At 43.3% G+C, this 21,029-nt stretch overlaps 2 protein-coding genes and 1 long non-coding RNA gene across 4 annotated transcripts; 1 reads left to right on the top strand and 2 right to left on the bottom strand.

The window, feature by feature from the left end:
* Positions 1-2,444: 2,444 nt before the first annotated feature.
* si:dkey-27j5.5 (dexamethasone-induced Ras-related protein 1) lies at positions 2,445-4,004 on the bottom strand. Its single transcript, XM_034597520.1, has 2 exons — positions 3,278-4,004; positions 2,445-3,079 (listed from the first exon to the last, which is right to left on the bottom strand). The coding sequence occupies exons 1-2, from the start codon at positions 3,894-3,896 to the stop codon at positions 2,535-2,537; spliced, it is 1,164 nt and encodes a 387-aa protein (XP_034453411.1). The 5' UTR covers positions 3,897-4,004; the 3' UTR covers positions 2,445-2,534.
* Positions 4,005-4,709: 705 nt separating this feature from the next.
* Positions 4,710-20,694, top strand: mycbpap (mycbp associated protein). Its single transcript, XM_034597097.1, has 20 exons — positions 4,710-4,859; positions 5,994-6,085; positions 6,187-6,298; positions 6,432-6,538; positions 6,617-6,800; positions 6,970-7,085; positions 7,218-7,368; positions 7,924-8,042; positions 13,170-13,297; positions 13,487-13,595; positions 14,350-14,542; positions 14,683-14,870; positions 14,979-15,125; positions 16,054-16,152; positions 16,982-17,118; positions 17,218-17,345; positions 17,416-17,546; positions 19,417-19,590; positions 20,391-20,535; positions 20,596-20,694. Exons 1-19 carry the CDS (start codon positions 4,814-4,816, stop codon positions 20,457-20,459), a joined length of 2,430 nt encoding a protein of 809 aa, XP_034452988.1. The 5' UTR covers positions 4,710-4,813; the 3' UTR covers positions 20,460-20,535; positions 20,596-20,694.
* LOC117769437 lies at positions 17,418-20,809 on the bottom strand. 2 transcript variants are annotated; one of them, XR_004615232.1, is made up of 3 exons: positions 20,699-20,809; positions 18,036-18,147; positions 17,418-17,529 (listed from the first exon to the last, which is right to left on the bottom strand). It is a non-coding gene; the product is annotated as an uncharacterized LOC117769437 (long non-coding RNA). The 2 variants fall into 2 exon arrangements; XR_004615230.1 differs by having other exon boundaries at positions 20,671-20,786.
* Positions 20,810-21,029: the final 220 nt, after the last annotated feature.

Raw genomic sequence — 21,029 nt, 5'->3', positions numbered from 1 at the left:
TTTCATTTAAAAAACTGAACAGAACATTGTCACAAAAATACAGTATTAGGGTTATAGATCCAGAAAGCATCGGAAATGTGTGAAAACGCAAAACAATCCATCCAGTTAGTTGAGCTGTGGGAAACTGCACTTGTGTGCTTTGTGTGACTTAGCTGATGAACGTTTCTCTCAGTGTAAGTGAAGGCTGAGGGTAAGTACAGCGTCACATTTGAGTCCATTGTTGGGAGCGGCCCTGCTCTGATGTGTGTGTTTGTCAGAGATACGACAAGATATGTAAATTCTCCTCAAGTGCAAGCAGGGCAGGAGTATCTTATCTTTTCACCCAAGTGTTTGGCTGCTCGTGTGTGTGTGTGTGTGTGTGTGTGTGTGTGTGTGTGTGTGTGTGTGTGTGTGTGTGTGTGTGTAGTGCTTGCTCTAACAAATAAAAATCACATCACTGCACGTGTCACAAGACCACATGGGTGAACGTGGCTGCAGTTTCCTGCAATGTGCGCCTCCCTGCTTGCGACAGCACACAGGGAGGGAAGGTTCAGGCTGCCGCATTGCAGAGGCAGTAAACATAAAAGCATATTTTTTACCTGCAAAATAGGTTTCTTTCACCATCAGTTGTTTAATGATAATACATTTTCACATGTAGAGTCAACTGTTTGGGATGTCTCTACGTCATGAAATTTATGTAAATATGAAAAGGTTAACACCCCTCTAATGAAAGCTTTTGAATCGCCAGGGAGACGCACTTCAGCCAAAACCTAGGGGGCAAGTCACACTTTAATGCAGCCAAGAGAGGATTTTCAATGGATTCATGAAGCCAGTTATTAGTGTAGCTTTATTATATAGTAACTACAGCTGATGCAATCTGCCAGAGACAGCCGGCATTTCTCTTGATGGTCATCTACTAGGAGAAGCTGTTTGTCTTCGTGGGAAATCAACAGACCCTTGTCTTTGAAAGTACAAAAAAAACATATTAATCAGTAAACATGCCCACCCCCCCCCCCCCCCCCAAACATATGTTTGTCTTGAATGGTAAATGGTAAAGTTCTGATGACTACTCAAAGCGCTTTACAGTACAGTTTTACATTCACACACACATTCATACAGTGCATCCATGTGCAGCACTTTCTCTACGAGAGGAGGCAATTTGGGGTTCGGTACCCAACAACACTTCGGCATGCAGCTTGGGAAGACTGAGATCGAACTGCCGACCTGACATGTTTGTGTGGGTTTTCTTCAGGAACTCCTGATTCCTCCCACAGTCCAAAGACATGCAGACTGTGTTCAGCTCCCCCCCGCAACTCTCAAATAATAAACGGTACAGATAATGGATGGATGGATCCCTAGAGGACATGATGAGCATATGTGGCCTTCAAGAAATAAAATGTCTCCCTTTCTCAACATTGGAGCAGTTCATTTAAATCAAAGAAATGTTTTTTTATGTATTCACTAAAATGCCTCTGAGCCTCTGTGAGACCTTGCCACAGACGTTGTTCTGAGGCTTCCAGGCATCATGACTCACATGACCAAACCACACACCATTAGAATGGTACCCAATTAGAATCCTGTGAATAGAGAAACTAACACAGTTTCTTTTTGTTGTTGACGAAAATACACACGGGAGCTCTGTAGTGACACGGCGTAATTCTCAAGTTGGTTGCATAAAAAAGAGGTTTGAGAGTTAACGCTTTTGTCACTATTTTACGTGACAGCGTGGGAGTGGTGTTATTTATCCATTTGTCATTTCACGTACAAAGCAGGGTCATTTTGTTTTTCTCTCGTTACGAATGGGCACACGGGGACATCTGCTATTGTGTCATGTGAAGTGTGTTGCACGTGTAAAGCCTGGGTGTTGTGTTATCTGCTGCACAAATGATTCTCAATGTGAACTTTGTTATGAACATTTGGCTATTATACCTTGTTTGGTGAATGCCAATCATGTCTTTGTTGTGACCCTGCTCCACTTCGGGAGATCAGACCTCACAGAGACTATGCAAGAGGTGTCCTCTGAATGAGCTGATCATATAATAATCAAGGACGTGAAAGCTAAATATTAATGTGCATTCAGAGTTGAGGAGCCCACTGAGCGACGGGCCCACATGAGTATAGACATTTATAGAGTATAGTGTAGGATGGGAAGGTATATGCCAACAGGAAAGCACATCTTTGACCTGGTTATTCAGAATGTGTGGGATTCAGGCTTTGGACTCCTGGTAATCACGACGCCAGCATCACACATGCACACATACACACACACACACACACTCACACACTCACACACACACACACACACACACACACACACACACACACACACACTCACACACACACACACACACACACACACACACACACACACAGATAGAGATGTATATATGTATATGTAGCCTATATTAAATATTATATGCAAAAGGATATAACACTACATTAGACTTTTAAAGTTTTTATTTTTGTATCATCTCAAGTGCATGGCATTACACAACGATAACACAATTCATATTTAAGTGAATATCGGTGCTTTACGTGTTAGTCTCATGAGTCTCTCATTGAATCTGGCATCTCTCCAGTGCTTTGTCGGGTTTTCTTGCCGTATGCGGCCCAATCACTTGCCGGAGATCAGTGCTAAAACTCGGCCGACGAGCAAGCGGGTACAGGGCGCCGCAGGGGCCGTCGCGCCCCGGCGCCTCGCCCCCCCTCCCCACCGCACGACCTGTCCGCATCGACTGGTACGAACGAAGGGAGACTCTCCGGTGCTGAGACGGGCCGGTTTCAGTCGGAAGTCCGCCACGCTTTGCCAGAGTCTCGAAGACTTTCTCTAGATTAGTGCTGTCTTTCGCAGACGTTTCGAAAAAGACGCAGTCATCGCCGAGGGCTTGGAGCACCTCTGACTTTGGTATCGCTCTCTCAGACTCCTGGAGATCCACCTTGTTGGCGCACACCAGCAGGGGGACCTGCGGCCGTGCGCACAGCTCTGGCACAGAGGACTTGGAGAGTTTGGATTTAGCAGCGAGGATCTCCCTTCGCAGGACGCACACCTCTTCAAACGAGCTCCGGTCATCTACACTGAACACTAGAAGAAAAATGTCTCCTGCAAAAATGAAAACAACAGCAAATAAATGATTTTCCTCAGGTTTAAATCCATAGCCTACATCCATACATTCTTCAAGAAAAGGAACTAAGCGTTTACGCATTTACGCATGCCTCTGCCCTCATTCTTTTAACTAAATAAAAACTGAATCATTATTGAGTTTTGCAGGACAGAGATTATAACTGAACCAATACGCACCAGTGAGGATTGACAGCCGCCGCTTGGCCGGGAAGTCTCTTTCCCTGGACGCGTCTAAGACGTCAATTTGGTAGGTCTCCCCGCGGATCCGAAAGAGTTTCCTGAGGAAATCCTCTGAGGTTGGACTGTACTCTTCCACAAATCCGTCCCGAAGGTATCTTCTCAGGATGGAAGTCTTGCCGACCCGTGGCGCACCGAGAACCACGATGCGCTTACAGTTCTGCGGCTTGGTGGAGTGAAGAGCGTCCTTTCGGTGCTCTTGGCCGATCTGGCGGTGCCAGGTTTGACCTTGGAGAACCAGAGCTGCCAGCTGATCCAGTGGGGATCTCTTGTGGGGATGGCTGCTGTTGGCAGTGGACAGCTGCCTTACGGCTGTCCCCGAGCGCGTCTTCTTCTCCTGTTTCCACTGAGACGTGGCCGCTTTAAGTATCCCCAAACCCGCTTTAATCCCCGATGCACTCAGGTGCTGCGATGCGTTTTTGTAAGCAATGACTTTGGAGGAGCCAGCGCTCTGTCCGTCCATATGAAACTGGGAAGCACCTGAGGTGGAGCAGCTGAGCTGGTGCGCAGCAGGGATCGGGGTGGTCTGTGCGCCGGTGGAGAGTCTGGTCATTTCCATCACTGTAGGATGGTTTACGCACAACAAAGTGGGCAGAAATATGGTCTGACGTTTTATAGACCTGCTCCTGCCTGTGTTTGGCGCGGAGGCGGATATCAGCTGTCTTTATATAAGCTATCATCAGCCCCATCAGCTCCATCAGCTCCATCAGCTCCATCATTCTGATTGACAGAAGGGGTTGTGGTGATCTTCTACAGAACACTATGTTTCTAACATACAACTGAGCACTTGTTTAGAACATGATTTACCTCAGTCATGTTTCTGAGGCCCCTTGATACTTCAACTGTCCATTATGTTTCATCACAGATAATGTTACAGCCTATTATCATGTGCTATAATCTATCTATCTATCTATCTATCTATCTATCTATCTATCTATCTATCTATCAATCTATCCATCTTTTAATCTATCTATCTATCTATCTATCTATCTATCTATCTATCTATCTATCTATCAATCTATCCATCTTTTAATCTATCTATCTATCAATCTATCTATCTATCTATCTATCTATCTATGTATCCATCTATCAATCTATCCATCTTTTAATCTATCTATCTATCCATCTTTTAATCTTTCTATATCTGTCTGTCTATCTATCTTTATAGTGTGTGTGTGTGTGTGTGTGTGTGTGTGTGTGTGTGTGTGTGTGTGCGTGCGTGACAAATCAAACAGGTGAGTGGTGTGTGTGCATCACGTCTTGTTTTTTATTAATATATTATGTTTGTCTCATTGTTGCTCTTGTTTTGTTGATTGTGACGTTGTTTAAAATATATATATATATATATAAAAAAGTGGTCTCCCTCGTTGCACCATGGTTTTCCCCGTTGCCATGGTTACGAGTAGAGCAAACTTACCCGGGTCACCATTGCTAGCGCTACATTAGCTGTGAGTTTAGTTTCAAGGCTCAGATCAAATGAACCGCGGTGAGAAGACGGAGTTCAGACCTTCGAGTCACTCAGGTCAGCTACAAGCGTCTGTGTCCCTCTCTCACTGTCCGTCTCTGTTCCTGCTGCGTCTAACCGAAGCTTTAGCTTGTGTCTGTAGCTTCGACAGACACGAGCTCTAATCATGGCAGCGGCAGCTTGTAGAGGCACTGCCGGTGGCAGCAGAAACTGCCACTGATTTGTGAAGGCAGCTGCCGCGATTTGAGGCAGCTGCCAGTTGCCACAGCTGTTTTGGGGCAGTTGCCTCTGCAGCCTGTTACTGTTCTGAGCACCAACAATAATTGATCTGAATTTCTCCACTTGTTTTGTGAAACATGTTCGTTTATATGGCTGATTTCTTATATTCATATTAGCACCGATTCTGCTTAAATGCTGTTAATGCTTTGCCTATGTTTTGTGTCATTGAACTGAAACTTGAAATAATATTGCTGCCAGGCTACATTGGGGCACCTGCCGCGGCAGCTCTCACCTGTGTTTGGAGAACGTTGCCACACTGTTCGGAGGCATCTGCCTCTGTTGTCACACTGTTTGGAGGCATCTGCCTCTGCCTGCCACAGAGGCAGTTGCCTTTGTTGCCACACGGTTTGGAGGCAACTCCCTGTTTCCACACTGTCTGAGAACAACTACCGCAGTGACAACTGCCCCAAAACTATTTTTGGCAACTGTGACAGCTGCCTCCAACAGCTTGACATCAGAGGTAGCTGCCTTAAAACAGTGTAGCATCAAAGGCAGCTGCCTCTACATATCACTGGCAGTTTCTCTTGACACCGGAAGTGCCTCTACGAGCTACCGCTGCCACGATTTGAGTTTGCCCTTACGGCAACAATAATCAGGCACAATTGGATAAAGAGAAATTAACAGAATTGCGTAACCATGTCACTGTTCCATGGTAATCTCTTTTTCTCTGAATGTGTGTGTATGTGCGCATTGATGTACTTTGTGCACAATCAAGTAGAAGCTCACTTCACTTTTTAAAATGCCAAAATCAGGGGATCACTGTTAGGCAACATCATTCATTATAATCTGTGTGTAGAGATTACATGAAGAGGGATTACAAGTGTTGTTCTAGTATTGTTGTGCCCACTTTAACAAAACATATTATTACTCTGATATTCCCATACTAGTGTCATTTTCTTTCCTCTCCTCTAGAGAACAAGACGTTTTCCAGTGTTGGGGGTGACCGGTCCAAGAAGTCTTCTTCTTCTCTCATGGATATCCAGGCTGAGGCCAGTCACCCACAGGTTAACCCACTTCATCAATTTGTTACATTTAACATTAGTTTTAAAATCACTCTGTTCCCCAAATATGTATTGTGTAATTGAGTATATGATAATGTCTGCAGATTCTTGTCCTAAAGCCACCCAAGGGCCATCAAAAAACAGTGCTCACATCATGTGTGGGTAAGATTCATCCAGTGAAGCTGGACACTGACTCCCAGTCTCTGTGCTACTCAGGTAATTTGCATTTCTTTGGGATACAGAGTAGTACCCACTGAACAATTTCCCGTTTCTAAAAGAAATGTTGTTCTGATCGTAATATGCATCTTGGAAGCTAAAGTTACTTTTTATCTTTTCCTGTGCTTTCAAGGACTGGAGGGGCTTCAGTTTGATGATCAAGGGATGGTTCTTCCACACAGCATCCTGGGTACTTTAGAGGATTTCAGAAGTTATCTGGAGACTAAAGGGGAGACGGAGGTAAATTCCGATTAAATTTACTTTGCTCTCAATCTGTGAACCAACTAAAATAATATGAATTAATTTACTTTTTTCCAGTTGGTGGAGCAAGTACCAAATTCCAAGAGCGATGCTTCATATGAGATCCCAGGGAGGCATCACTGTGAGGCTGTGGAGAAAGGGCGTGAGCTCTCTTCAGGCCACAGGGACATCCAGGGTAATGCCCTGCAGAATTGGCAAACACATATGACGCAGCGCAGACGACAGCAGCACCATTTATCTGGTGAGTTGATTTGAGAGCAGTAATCGTATCATTATTGCAGCTTTAACCAGTGTACAACTGCAGGTTTCTCATTTGTAGCAAATTAACAAACTGGATATTCTTGAATCGGTGCCTTATGCTTGTCTATCAACCACTCTATTCATCTGCTGCTCTTTTCCACTCTGTCAAGACTTGCTCCACAGACCAGTCAAGACGTTACTGATGAACCAAGACAATCATTTCAGAGAAACTCAGGAGCAAAAGGAATTTCTAACCCAAGTCATGCCACTCATCCACTCTGGATATGTATGTAACACATTTGCCTCCTCTTTTTTACTTTAGCCATCTGTCACACTCACGTTGTAGTTCTCTACTTTCTAAACTCACTAAAACTCAGTTACCATGTTCTTCCTCACCCATTTGACTGGTGTGTTTTAGGGTTATCGCGTGGGTAGCGAGTTTTGGACTCTCCCCCAGCGTTATGGGGACGAAATGAGCGGCATCACAGCCACTCTGACTCAGACAGAGCAGGGCAGACGGGAACCTGTCACACATATTGGACAACCAAGCGGCATACAACAGGAAACGGGTAGGCCACACACACGAACACACACACAGTCACCTGCACGTGTGTCCCAGTCTTTACCTACAGTCTCAATATCAACCCTGTTTCATTAGTTGTGCATTCACCATGGGACATATTTGTGTCTCAGATAAAAAATGCTCCATAAATTTACCCTAAAGGTCTCCACCAACTACATGTGACCACTTTGAAACAAATTCAAATAAGAATTTCAACGACGGGTGATGACGGGTTTTATCCAAACAAAAGAAGAAGAGGACACAGTGGCCCTCTTTTTGGGAAGTTACTTTAAATTTAGAGGGAGAGATGAGGAGCTAGAGCAGGTTATCCACTAACCAGAATGTTGGTGGTTCGATCACTGGCTTGAGCAATTGCAGCATATGGATTTGTCTTTGAGTGGGTGACTGGAAAAAACTGTACTGCAAACCACTTTGAGTCATCATGAAGACTAGAGATCCCCCACATAAATACAGACGCTTTACACACACTCACATGCACACCTGCATTCAGCCACTCTAAGACTGACTGTATCCCTTCTGTGCGAACATTGTCATCCTCTAGGAATCAGATGTGCTAAGAATCTGCGTCCAGCCTCTCAGCCTTGGGAGCAGAGTGCATACCTACAGGACCAGTACCAGGAGCTGGGGGAGCTTCTACAGGACATGGACCTTAAGAAGCCTGTAACACAAGTTTTATTCATTTTTCTTAACATTCAAATATTTATATCAATACAGCATCAAGAGTCCAATAACTATGGGACTATTCAATAGATCCAGATAATAAATCTGGATCTATTGAAGTTAAATGTGGTTTTATTAGGGGGCTGTTGGGCCTTGGCGGAAGTATGAACTCTAGAAAGAACTGTTTGGTCTGTGGTTGTTAACATTTTGGAAAACTGGAACCATAAGGGAATGCAAAAATCGTTATGAGAGGTTCCTGTTTGTAATGTGCCCATTCATGTTCAGACACTTATTACTGGATTTCTGAAATACTGAAGAAAACTTAATGATTCCCAGGAATTTATTACATTACATTACATTACATTTCATTTAGCTGACGCTTTTATCCAAAGCGACTTACAATAAGTGCATTCAACCATGAGGGTACAAACCCAGAACAACAAGAATCAAGAAAGTACAATTTCTTCAAAAAAGCCAAACTACAAAGTGCTATATTTAAGTGCTACTAAATTGTTAGTTTAAAATTTTTATTCAAGGTATAGTCGGAAGAGGTGTGTTTTTAGTTTGCGGCGGAAGATGTGTAAACTTTCTGATGTCCATGGGGAGCTCATTCCACCATTTAGGAGCCAGGACAGCAAACAGTCGGGATTTTGATGAGTGTTTAGCTCGCAGTGAGGGAGCAACAAGCCGATTGGCCGAAGCAGAGCAGAGTGAACGGGTTGGGGTGTAATGTTTGACCATGTCCTAGATGTAGACTGGACCCGATCCGTTCGCAGCACGGTACGCAAGTACTAATGTTTTGAAACGGATGCGGGCAGCCACCGGTAACCAGTGAAGGGAGCGGAGGAGCGGAGTAGTGTGAGTGAATTTAGGTTAAAGACCAGTCGAGCTGCTGCATTCTGAATGAGCTGCAGAGGTCGGATGGCACTAGCAGGTAGACCTGCCAGGAGGGAGTTACAATAGTCTAGGCGTGAGATGACCAGGGCCTGGACCAGAACCTGCACCGCCTTCTGAGTGAGAAGGGGGCGTATTCTCCTGATGTTGTACAGCATGAATCTACAGGAACGTGTTGTTACAGTAATGTTGGCAGTAAGGGAGAGTTGGCTGTCGAGTGTCACACCCAGGTTCCTAGCAGTCTGAGTGGGGGTTAACACGGAGTTGTCAAAGTTAATAGTCAGGTCATGGGTGGGAGAGTCTTTCCCTGGAAGGAAAAGTAGTTCAGTCTTGTCAAGGTTAATTTCCAGGTGGTGTGCAGACATCCACTGAGAGATGTCAGTCAGACAGGCAGAGATTCGTGCTGCTACCTGTGTTTCAGATTAGGGAAAAGAGAGGATTAGTTGGGTGTCATCAGCATAGCTATGGTAGGAAAAGCCATGTGAGTGAATGACAGAGCCGAGAGAGTTGGTGTACAGAGAGAAGAGGAGGGGACCCAGGACGGAACCTTGAGGGACCCCAGTAGTGAGAGGACAAGGTTCAGACACAGATCCTCTCCAAGTTACCCGATAAGTGCGGTCATTGAGGTAGGATGAGAGCAGGGAGAGAGCAGAGCCTGAGACACCCAGGTCCTGAAGGGAGGAAATAAGGATCTGGTGGTTCACCATGTCAAACACAGCAGAAAGGTCTAGAAGGATAAGGACAGAGGAGAGAGAGGCAGCTCTAGCAGTGTGAAGTTGCTCAGAGACAGCAAGGAGGGCAGTCTCAGTTGAGTGGCCTGCCTTGAAACCAGACTGGTGAGGGTCAAGAAGGTTTTTGTGGTGAAGATAGGAGGAGAGTTGATTAAAGATAGCGCGCTCGAGAGTTTTGGAAACAAAGGGAAGAAGAGAGACAGGTCTGTAGTTATTTACTTCAGACGGGTCGAGGGTGGGTTTCTTCAGGAGAGGATTTACTCTTGCCTCCTTCAGAGAGTTAGGGAAACAGCCAGTTGACAGGGAAGTGTTGATAAGATGGGTGAGAAAGGGAAGAAGGTCAGGAGTGATAGACTGGAGAATGTGAGATGGGATGGGGTCAAGGGGGCAGGTGGTCGGGCGGGCGGAGGTTACCAAGGTAAGAACTTGATTGGGAGACAGGGGGGTGAAAGAGGAAAGCGAAGGGGATGAAGATGAAGTTGATGGAAATGTAGTTATAGAAGGAGGATTACAAAATGAGGAGCGTATGTCATCTATCTTTTTTGTAAAGTAGTTGACAAAGTGGCTTGGTAGAAGGGAGGAAGGAGGAGGGGGACTGGGGGGGTCAAGGAGGTTGGAAAAGATGGAGAAGAGTTTTTTGGGGTTAGAAAATGAGGATTGAATTGTAGTTTGGTAAAAAGTGCTTTTGGCTGTGGAAATAGAGGCAGAGAAAGAGGAGAGAAGAGACTGATAAGTGAGCAGGTCGTCCGGGTGTTTAGATTTCCGCCATTTCCTTTCTGATGCTCGCATAGTGGCTCTGTCGGCACGCACCGAGTCAGACAACCACGGAGCTGGGGAGGACTTGCGGACCTGTCGTGACGTAAGAGGACAGAGAGAGTCAAGAGAGGAGGACAAAGTAGAAAGGAGAATGTCTGTGGCAGAGTTAGGATGCATGAGTGAGAAAGAGTCAGTGGAAGGGAGGGCTGATAAAACAGGAGGCCAGAGAGGAGGGAGAGAGGGAGCGAATGTTGCGACGGACAGGTACAGAGTCTGTTGATGTGGTAGGGTTGTTAGTTTGAGATAGTGGGAGAGAGTAAGAGATAAAGAAGTGGTCAGAGACATGAAGTGGGGTTACAGTGAGGTTAGATGTTGAACAGTTTCTGGTGAAAATATAGTCAGTATTAGGATCATCTTTTCTTCTGTGAGTTTGAAGCGGCTTTACCTATCCCTTGTTTAAGATTGACACCGATAACATTTGACTGATGTAGGTCGAGATTGTACATTTTTTTGTATCAAAACAAACAGCTTCATACTCCTTGTCCAACCACACAGCCCACTGGGGCCACTCACGCCCTCAGGACACTTTGTCTTTTCTAGCTGCTCATAAACAGTTTGTATTCTCACAGACAGCCTGTGATCATCCAGCTTTGTGCACACTGTTCTGGGTTTTCTCTACAGGGAACAAACTACAGAACATTGTTAGACAAGCTTACGCACATTTACGCCCACACAAACACACACACAGGCACGTGTGTGTGGGTTGCGTTGGCGTATACACACACTGTATACACACGCAGAACGTTCACATACTCTTGTGATGTATTTCATTGCTTGAAAAATTTACATTTAGTACACACACATGCATAATGAGATTAATGAAGCCCTGCAGCTTTTCCATAAACACACATGCCTATTCACATACATACTGACATAGAGAAGGTACAGTTATGAAATCTGGAGCGTGTCCGGTCATTGAGTAGCGCGTTTGGGACCAGTGGCGTACTAGAGCCCAAGAAAAGGGACAGAACCTGCCTCACTGCTGTCTCTGAATTACAATGACTTCATTAGCAGGGGCAGGAGGTTCTGGGATATACACTTTATCACAAATAAACACAGATGTGCACTTCTTTGCACAGCCAGTTCCCGTTTAATCCAGTTTACACACAAAGTAATAGATGTTGGTTATGGGAAGGTTTATTCAAATTACGTCTTTTATATTGTCATTTGGTTTCCCTCCCTCTTTTGCTCTTTCAAAACCACACAAACACACACGCCTGTCCCAGTGAAATAACAGAAAATGGTTGCAGTGTGTTCTGTCATGTTGGTGGTTAATGTGATGCTGAGGTGATTTGGGGTTTGAAGTACCTTCTGTCACACAGACAGAGACAGATCGTCCTGTCAGCAGCCGACTCGCCCGTGGCTTTGTGACATTCGTGCCATTCGTGCAAAGACAGAAAGTCCTCTCTTCCAGTTTAAATTAGAAATGTAGAGAAGTTTGAGCGACACAAGAAATTGGATTAGTTAAGGCCTTTTTCACAGCAGACATTTCGACTTGCCACAGTCAGAAAGAACGAGTTTTTCATCGGTAAGGTCCAGGTTTCCTTTGTTCGAGCCGTAAAAAAGGAGTTTCATGCATTTTTGCTAGAACTAATTAGCAGTTGTAGTAAGCTTAATTAGACCAATAATAACCCTGACTTCTGATTGGTTGAATAATAATAATCATCTTTAATACATTTTATTTCACAGTGTCTTTCTAAACATCCAAGGACACCATCTAATGCATCACAAATAAACACATAAATAATTGAATTAAAACCAAGGCTAAAATCTGTTTAAGAGCTATGGGCACCATACACTATACATCATATGTCAACACAAGAGTGACAAAAAGTAAAACCAAGGTTCAAATCTAAATAGCCAGTGAGAGATAAGACCCAAGTAAACATGGACTGAACCAGGATTCAAACTGGGAACCTTTTTGCTGTGAGGCAACAGTGCTAATGCCGCCCGCATTGAGAGCACACTAATATTTATTTTCTGTTTATCATTGTGCTTGCTGTGCTCACAACACCTTTTTTTATTTTTATACTGAACTTAAAGAGGAGAGTTTTCGGTAAACAAATGTTTGAAACAAATAACATGGATGGAGTCAAAATGAAATACACGTCAATTACAAGATAGAGCTTGAAAGCAAGTGGGCATTTTCAAGAAGTAGACTGAGCCACATTAACAGTTCCTGAAAACATCAGCAACAGCTCTGTTCTATCCATGAGCCCGGGTAAATATTTGTTTTTTGTTTTTTGTTTTATTTACACCATGTTTTTCCTACTGTGACATGTCAAACCCTCTTCTGTTAAAAGGGTGTATTGTTAACTTCTCTCTGTCCTTTCCACACGCTAAAATAGTGATAGTGCTCTGCTGGAAATACAGTGAGAATCAAGTAAAGAACAAATGTAAATGATTCAGGATGAAGGGGAGTGTACTGTATGTACACCTAAGCTTTCAATTTGCCATTGGTAAGTGGACAGTGTGTTCCACTACTCCTCATCCTCTTATCAGCCGCCTAATTTTGCAGTGTCCCTCTGTACTTTCTGTGTGAGGGGACAGAACATTTATCTATTGAGACCGGACTGAAGAGGATGTCGGCTATTACCTTTCCATAATAGCAGCCACAATGTTGAAAGGAAGCATGCAGCTGACCTTGACCTGGAAAACCAACCCCTCTGTGTCACTTTGATTACAGGACCTCAGCGGACTGGAGGTGATCGGCTTTGGTGAGCCATTCCGATCCGTCACGGTGTGTCAAAGTCCCTCACTGGAGAGGGAAGGAGAGAAGGAGAAGGAGCACAAGGAGGAGAAGAAGGAGAACCTGTAAGAAAAAGAACCTACCCTTTTCTGATGATATGATATGATCAGATCAAGCTTACAAAGCCGTCACTATTTCAAAGACACTAAGAAACACAATCAGTATTAATGATGTCAATTATTTGATGTTGCAATCTACTTATCAATTGAGTTAACTGCTCGATCAATTGCTTGTTGTCTCCATGTCTTTAACAGTGAACCACTGGCACAGAGTGATGAGGCTCGGTCCGAGGTTCTGCTCGGTCCTGCCTTGAGGTTCTGTGGCCAGCTTGCAATCTGGACTGGAAACTCTGCCAATAACCAGGTACAAACTGGTCTTTGCACAGTGAGCGGGTCTGTGTGTATATATTTCAGTTCAAACCACGACTACTGTGATCCCTCCAGTAGCGGTTGGGGCCTTTATTTACTTTGGTGGCAGAGAGAACCAGGCTTTTATTTCATTTTTTTATTTGCAAACTTAACAATTTCTCCATATTTATCTTTTTCCTTGATAAATTCCCCCAGATCTACTTTTCCTGTTTCCTGCAACAATGTATAGCCACCATGTCTACAACTCAGCACTAATGATTACAAATCCCTGCAGCCTTCCCTTTAGGCTTTGACTGTGAAACAAAGAAGACATTGGGAATGTTATAGGTTTTCTTGACAGGATCTTAACATCGATCAGGAGCATGTCAAGGAAGACGCAACTGAGATTGATCGTATCTATTGTTTCTGTCTAATAATTTTCAGAAATCTCTGTCTGTCTATATTTTGCTCGCATATCTCAAAAAACATTCATCTTATCTTCTTCAAACCTGGAAAGTGCAGTGTCGAATTTGGTATGATTTGGACACATGACATGTTCAATATAAATAAACTTTGAACAGGTGACCAGCTCTGTAGCAGCGGCGGCTGGGAAACATCAACGTATCTACAACAGATCTAAAACTGACACTGTACAAGTTAAAGAACTTTGAAAATATCGTTTCAGACTCTGCTGTGGAGCTTTTTCTTTGAGGTCCGGCTTTGACCTCTTGTCTTTAGTCAACTTGTATTCTCCAACACTCATTGATCAGGGAGAAGTAGGAATCAGTACCACAATAATGTTTGAGGCCCTCACTGGAGAAAGACCCTCTTCTCATCTGAAGATGCACAATGAGGGCACCACGGCCATTTTCTACAGCTGGCAGCAGCTTCCCAGGCAGAACAGCTTTCCTAACCTACGAACACAAACAAAGAGCCGGCACTTCTACTTCAATTCTTCCTCCGGTACACACACAAACAAATTCAGACACCTGCTGCCACCACCCTTACGTCATACATTGTTTGCCAATGTATCAGCTTGTCATGACATCCACCCAGTGCTGAGTCTGTCTTTCTGCTTTCCATTTGCTTCCCCTCCTATCCAGGTGTGATTCTTCCAGGTGACACCCAGCGTGTAGAGTTTATATTCAAGTCAGAAAAGCCAGGAATCGATACGGAAGTATGGCAGCTCAACACTCACCCTGTGCTGCTTCAAGGAGCCTCCATGCAGGTCACATTAAGGGGAGTGGCTCTTTACCAGGACAAAACGACAGACCAGAGGAATTTCATCGAGGTAGTTTTACAAATAAACTGTGTTTCTGAAAGTTAAAAAGAAAGATAAATGGCACAAAGGTGTTCTGTAACAGAAACAAATGTCGGTCTGTTGTGTGTTCATGTGCAGACAAAGTTGGAAAATACCGTCATGGTGAAAATGTGTCGGTCCATGGCGTGCAAGATGGTGAGTGAGGTCCGAACCCCAGAGAGACCCAGCTCTCCTGCAGAGCGCTACATCACTGAAGAGCAAAGGTTCCTACACAGAAACCCAAAGGTAAATCCTACAGTACAGACACAATATCCATCAAGAATTGTTCTTGATCAGTGGAGTTCTGTTGTATTTTTTGCCATACACATCCTCTTGAGGGCCTCAGCAGTGCTCATAAGAATTATTCTGTAATGGCTGTTCCTGTAGTTTATATATAGCTGTAGACACATTGCTCATCATGCATTAGTCAGCTCAATTTCATGTGCCGGTGATACATCAAACATTTTTCTCAGTACAGTTTTTTTTTGTTGGTTATAGATAATCAGTTAATGGAGCCTTTTGTCATGTTGTTCTCTTTGACATTTTACTGTCTGTAGAAAAGTATGATAAGCCCATTTTCTCTTCCCTCTATAACCTGAATTATCTTTTTGTCCCCATCCATTTACCACATCACAATAATATTTTTAACTGAGTAATTCTTGGTAGTTCATTCACTAATCATAGAGTCTAACTGCTAATACCTTAAATTAGGTTATTTTGACATGGCAGTACGTCACAAACCGAGCAGAGCAAAGAGACATAAGTGGTTTCTTGAAACAAAATTATAATTTTTAGGAACAAAAAGCAAAAGAAATTGCAAAATGCTAAACAGAAGCCAACAAGCAGAACTAAACTCACAACAACAAACAAGGAGAACTGAGCAGCACTAACTGGTGGGAATTATGTTCAGTTGTTTTTGTCTATCGTTGCTTACCACAAACAAATAAACATGCAAACCAACAAACAAACATACAGGGGTGAAAGCAACATCTTTATTTCCTGAAGCTAATTTCCTGCAGACATGGGAGCTAATGATTGGAAACATTGGAAAGTGTAACCACACAGGATATTTAAATACAATCTCTTTCTCATCATCATCAACTCTTGTAGCATGACAGTACTGTCTGCTCATGGGAGTCTTGTATTCACATGTACACTCTATTCATGGTTTTAGTTGCAGTACCATCATCAGCCAGTGGAGGACCTAAAGAGACTGTGGGAAGAAGTCAATCCAGGACACAGCTGGGATCTCTCTGTTGATGCTCTTCGACAGGTAGAGACAAAATAGCGAGTTGATTCAAGGATATAACGTCATACAATGTCATACCGATATGCTGAAATTAATATTTAACACATCAAAACAATATGTACACATTCTATAATAGAAAATTTAGCAAGACATAACATAACATAAATAATATGAATACTGAAGGCCATCCCTTTGTTGATTTCCTCTCTTTTTACAAAACACATTAATCAATTATACATTCATCAATAGCCATCATCATAACATAAATATTACCCAATAAGTTCATACTGTTACATAATTCTTTTCTCTATAAATGTTCTTTAATTGAATAATTTGAGCAACATTTTAAATCATTGCCCAGAGAATTCTGCAGTTTTGATCCATATAGAGAAATGCACAGCTGCTCTAATGTAGTGCATGCATATGGACTTTTAAAATTATACTTCCTTCTATGAACCTTGTCATTTGATATTGATATAAACAGCTTCTGTAGATTTCCGGGCAGTCCATTTCTGGCTTTACACACAACCAATAATATTTTAAGTCCAACTAATTCTTTAAGTTTCAACACGTATGTCTTGATAAAAGCCTGTTTGGTGTGTTCTCGTACATCGACCCTGTTTAGTTGTCTTATTGCTCTTTTCTGTAATACATACTAGTGTCTCATATTCGTTTTATATGTGTTGCCCCACACCTTAGTGCATTAAACGAAATATCCTTTACTTCTTAGCTCACTTTCCTCTTTATTTATTCTATATGTGGTTTCCAAGTAAGTTTTCTGTCCACTATAACACCACAAAAATATGAACTCCATCTATAACCATAAATCCGTTCATTTGATCCCATACTTAAGGCGGTGCTGTCTCTGCCTGAACAAGAGTCATCTCAGGACACCAGAGAAAAAAACTTGGCACAGCTTAACTCTCTGCTTCTGCAGCTTTCTGAACCCACTGAACTGAATCACCGCCTTCTAACAGCAGCAGCAATAGGGTGAGGAATAAACACATGTGAGTCACGAAGCATCTCTTTCATGGCATCCCACACTGGTACAGTATCATGTATTATGGTGGTGTGTGGTGCCCCCTGTAGACAGCAGCTGTGGAGGAGACTCTTGGACTCGATGGCAGATGAGGCCATGTGGCTCAAAAACCAGCTGGGCCTCATCAAGACCCAAACATTGGAGGATAAACAGGAGGAATTGCTCCTCTCTGATGCTGGTAAGACTCGCACACTTTCACTCAGACATATAGTGAATTCATGCAGTTTATTACTGTTACTCCATCACAGATGCTGATGATATGAGCAAAGATGGGAAGAGTGAGAAAAAGGGAGGAGCAGCTGCGAAGGAGAAGAGGAGAGACCCAAGATCCAGAGTAAATGAAGGCACCAAGTCACCAACATCTGAAAAATCAGTGGAGGTGAGGGGAAAACATTTATGTGTGTATGTCCAGCTGCCTAGCCTTCATCTTTATATAGTTATAAGACATGATCAAAACACATATATATATATATATATATATATATATATATATATATATATATATATAATAGTATAAAACTATTTAGTATACTACTGTGATTCTACATACCTGCCTATATACCTATAACATAATTACATAGGCATACATAATGAATCAATGCAGCATACATCCTCATACAATCCTTCTGTGCCACTTAATTTTATTATTGACGTTTTATTTTATTGCCTATTTTATTATATTTTATACTTTCACATGTTTGCATATCTACCTTCCTCTGACTATCTGCTGCTGTGAATTTCCCCAGCATGGGATCAATAAAGTTTATCTTATCTTCATCAACACAGTGATGTTTTCCACTGAGTGGCAGCAGATTCACTTTAATTCATTTTAATTAGTAGTATGCGTGAAGTATGAAGACATGACAACTTGAGCTGCCTCTCATCTGATCCAACCACGACTCACCTGCACCACTTCAAACATGTTGTTGGTTCATCGTTCATTTATCTGCTGTCTTCACACAACTCGTCCACCCAAAGATCTGCAATATTATTACGTATTCTGTAAGCTATATGCGCACCATTTGATTTGCAGTATTAAAAGCAGCCATTTGTCATTCAGTCATTCCACTAAATGTACGAGAATATCCAAGAGGCTCTCTAATCCAGTGTTTTTCCCCCAGAGAAGTCATTATAGTTGCTATATTTGTCTTTTTGCAATGTGACTGGTCAGATGAGACAACAAGCAACCAGCTGCCACTTAGCAACCAATTCATTTTAATCCAGATGATTGTTTTCCCGCAGTCACCATGCACCCTTCCTCATTATACCCAGCTAGTTTGCATCATTCTGTTCACAAATATGAAATTGAATAACTTTTGTCAGAACAGAGACTGAGAACGTCAACACGGATGCTTGCCTGTGTTGCTCAGACATTGATGATGAGATATTGGGTCCTGTAGCCCAGTTGGTTCCCACAAAAATAATAGTCTGGGTGAGAATCTGGCCATGGACGACCCAGTGGCGGATCTAGGATTTTTCTAAATCAGTGGACATTTTACACATAGGGCCCATGTACATATCCAATTACTGATTCAGTAAAGTGCACATTTAAGCCATTCCTTGTTTACTGTTAGCTTTATAGCTTTGAACAAAGCCGCACATCATTGAATATATTTAGTAAATTGTTCCTTGTTCAAGCATATTGTCTACTTTCCCTATTGTGGGACTAATAAAGGATGAAGTGGCCATTTTATTAAAAGAAAGAATACTGACAGGGCAGGGGCCAATCAGATTTCAGCTGGGGCCAGGATCCGCCCCTGCCAGGACCTTAAATCTCTCTTATAATGGTTCATTTCTGAACTGTGAGCAATTCAAAATATATCACAATCCTTTCTGTGTAGTTTGCTGAGGGATTTTCTCCTCCGTGTGTCGCTTGAACATTGAATCATAGGTCAGGTACAGCCTATTACTCACAGAGCACCATCGTAACAGAACACGGTGTGAAAATGTGCACCTGCTCTCCAAATGTGCGCCCAGGGTGTGAATTAATAGGACCTGGACTGGTCCCAGCCATCTGTCCCTCCCCCCACACACACCTCGCTATATATTAACTCATACACTACAGTACATGCAGTATATCACACGCCATCAAATATGTGGGAGGTAGTTTTTCATCACGCAAGATGCACACAAACACTCAGCAACCCACTCACTTTGGTCATTTGGTCATCCTGCACGCTCAATACAAAACGTCATGATCATTCTCCAGTAAACTACATGTCCCCTGTCTGTCTATGTTGTGTGCAAAGGAGAGCAAAAAGAAGGGGAAAAGAAGAGATGAAGGGGGAAAGCGCAGCAAGGAAAAGCAAGGGAAGGAGTCTGTCCCACTGCCGGAAACCAGTCCAGAAAGCAACATTCAGGAGCTTCCTGATGAAGTGGACCCGAAGATGATGAAGATTTACACAAGGCTCTTGCACAAAAAGGTCAGTCCTTCATCATTTGTGAATTCATTATCTAATAATAATATTCTAAAGGGGCACTGCAACCAATTTACACAGTTAAATCCAGTTTAATCATCATAAGGACTCAACTGCTGCTCTGAAGTTTTAAACAGATCCCCTGGCTGAGAGTCCCACATATAGGTACATTTTTCCAAACTCGCCTGCATCTGCAAAGCTCCGTACCGGACCCATAACCCACAATTATCTCAAAGCCAAATCTGGAAACGTTAACATATGTCCCACAAGCAGACCCCTCACTCGGGATTAAACACACATGTTTCATACACAGTCGCTCACATCAAATTGGTTACGGCCTCCTTGTAGCAGCACCTGTATTCCTGAGCCTGTTCCTCAGTGACAAGCTAAGCTAATACTTTTCACCACTTGCTATTTTTGTCTTGTCTGGGTATTTAGGAGGTTGGGTAGCAGCTCAGCCAACACTATGAACTAAAAGTCAGGATCTGCTGTAATATTGACCCTTCTTCATTTATTTAATGGAAGACATTGTGGCAAAAGTAGGGTTCTTTGTTTTGGGAGGTGGAACCAATTTTTCATTGTCCAGTGAGTCAAACGCAGTTGCATTATGGGAAATGTAGGAGCCTGTGTTTGGAGCTTTAGTCATACTAGGATTAACAGTTGGAATGTTTTCGCTTCTGACATTTTTTCTAAATGCCTCAAGTGAGTCGTCCTCCATCTTTATGCCAGTGAAACTCTAAATCACAGAAGGACCAGTGTTTTCCATACTCCAACGTATCTCATGTATGAATCTATCTACCTGGCAGGTTTATGCCCTGATGGAAGACCTGGTGGACACCATGTGCGACCTGATGGATGAGGGCAATGAATCATAGGAGCTCTACTGAATATAATCAACCCGTTGTGATTACATATGTCATATGTGATTCCCAAATCTCTCTCTCTCTCTCTCTCTCTCTCTCTCTCTCTCTCTCTCTCTCTCTCTCTCTCTCTCTCTCTCTCTCTCTCTCCACACTTTAATCTGTTGTGAAATCAATAAAGTTTTTTTTTTATCATCCTGGCTCAGTGGAGATGTGTAACACTCACTCTGTCTCATTCACTGCTTCACACTCACATCAGCGAGATGATAGTAGGTTGTTGTCAGTGCCGCTGACTCTGCAGATGACGCGCCCCCCTGTCCCCGCCTCGCTCTTTACGCTGCTGTGTTGTGCGCGCCCGGTGTGCCGGTGCCGCTGTACGCGTGTGTGACAGCGGGCAGCCTGAGTGAGAGAGGGAGCGAGTGAGCCGCGCGCTGTGGATGATCCTCGTCCTATGCGGATTTCACCGCCGACTGGTCGCCCGAGCCGCTCGCATCATCCCGGGTAGAGGCCTGGATTTAGGCGCTGACACCCCCTCATCCAGGGATCTCTAACCCCCCCTAGTGCTCGGATCTGCTCCCACGTTTA

The sequence above is a fragment of the Hippoglossus hippoglossus genome, chromosome 1 (assembly GCF_009819705.1).
Source record: "Hippoglossus hippoglossus isolate fHipHip1 chromosome 1, fHipHip1.pri, whole genome shotgun sequence".
Lineage (NCBI taxonomy): Eukaryota > Metazoa > Chordata > Actinopteri > Pleuronectiformes > Pleuronectidae > Hippoglossus > Hippoglossus hippoglossus.
Note: the sequence above shows the minus strand (reverse complement) of the source record. Positions and strands in the feature narration are given on the sequence as shown.

Bases quoted from the DNA above. Each gene is read 5' to 3' on its own strand.
- si:dkey-27j5.5 (XM_034597520.1), bottom strand. From the start codon at position 3,896: ATGGAAATGACCAGACTCTCCACCGGCGCACAGACCACCCCGATCCCT. The intron at 3,080-3,277 runs GTGCGTATTGGT...TCATTTTTGCAG, and splicing joins GCGGCTGTCAATCCTCACTG to GAGACATTTTTCTTCTAGTG.
- mycbpap (XM_034597097.1), top strand. From the start codon at position 4,814: ATGAACCGCGGTGAGAAGACGGAGTTCAGACCTTCGAGTCACTCAG. The intron at 6,086-6,186 runs GTTAACCCACTT...TAATGTCTGCAG, and splicing joins CTGAGGCCAGTCACCCACAG to ATTCTTGTCCTAAAGCCACC. The intron at 14,871-14,978 runs GTAGTTTTACAA...GTTCATGTGCAG, and splicing joins ACCAGAGGAATTTCATCGAG to ACAAAGTTGGAAAATACCGT.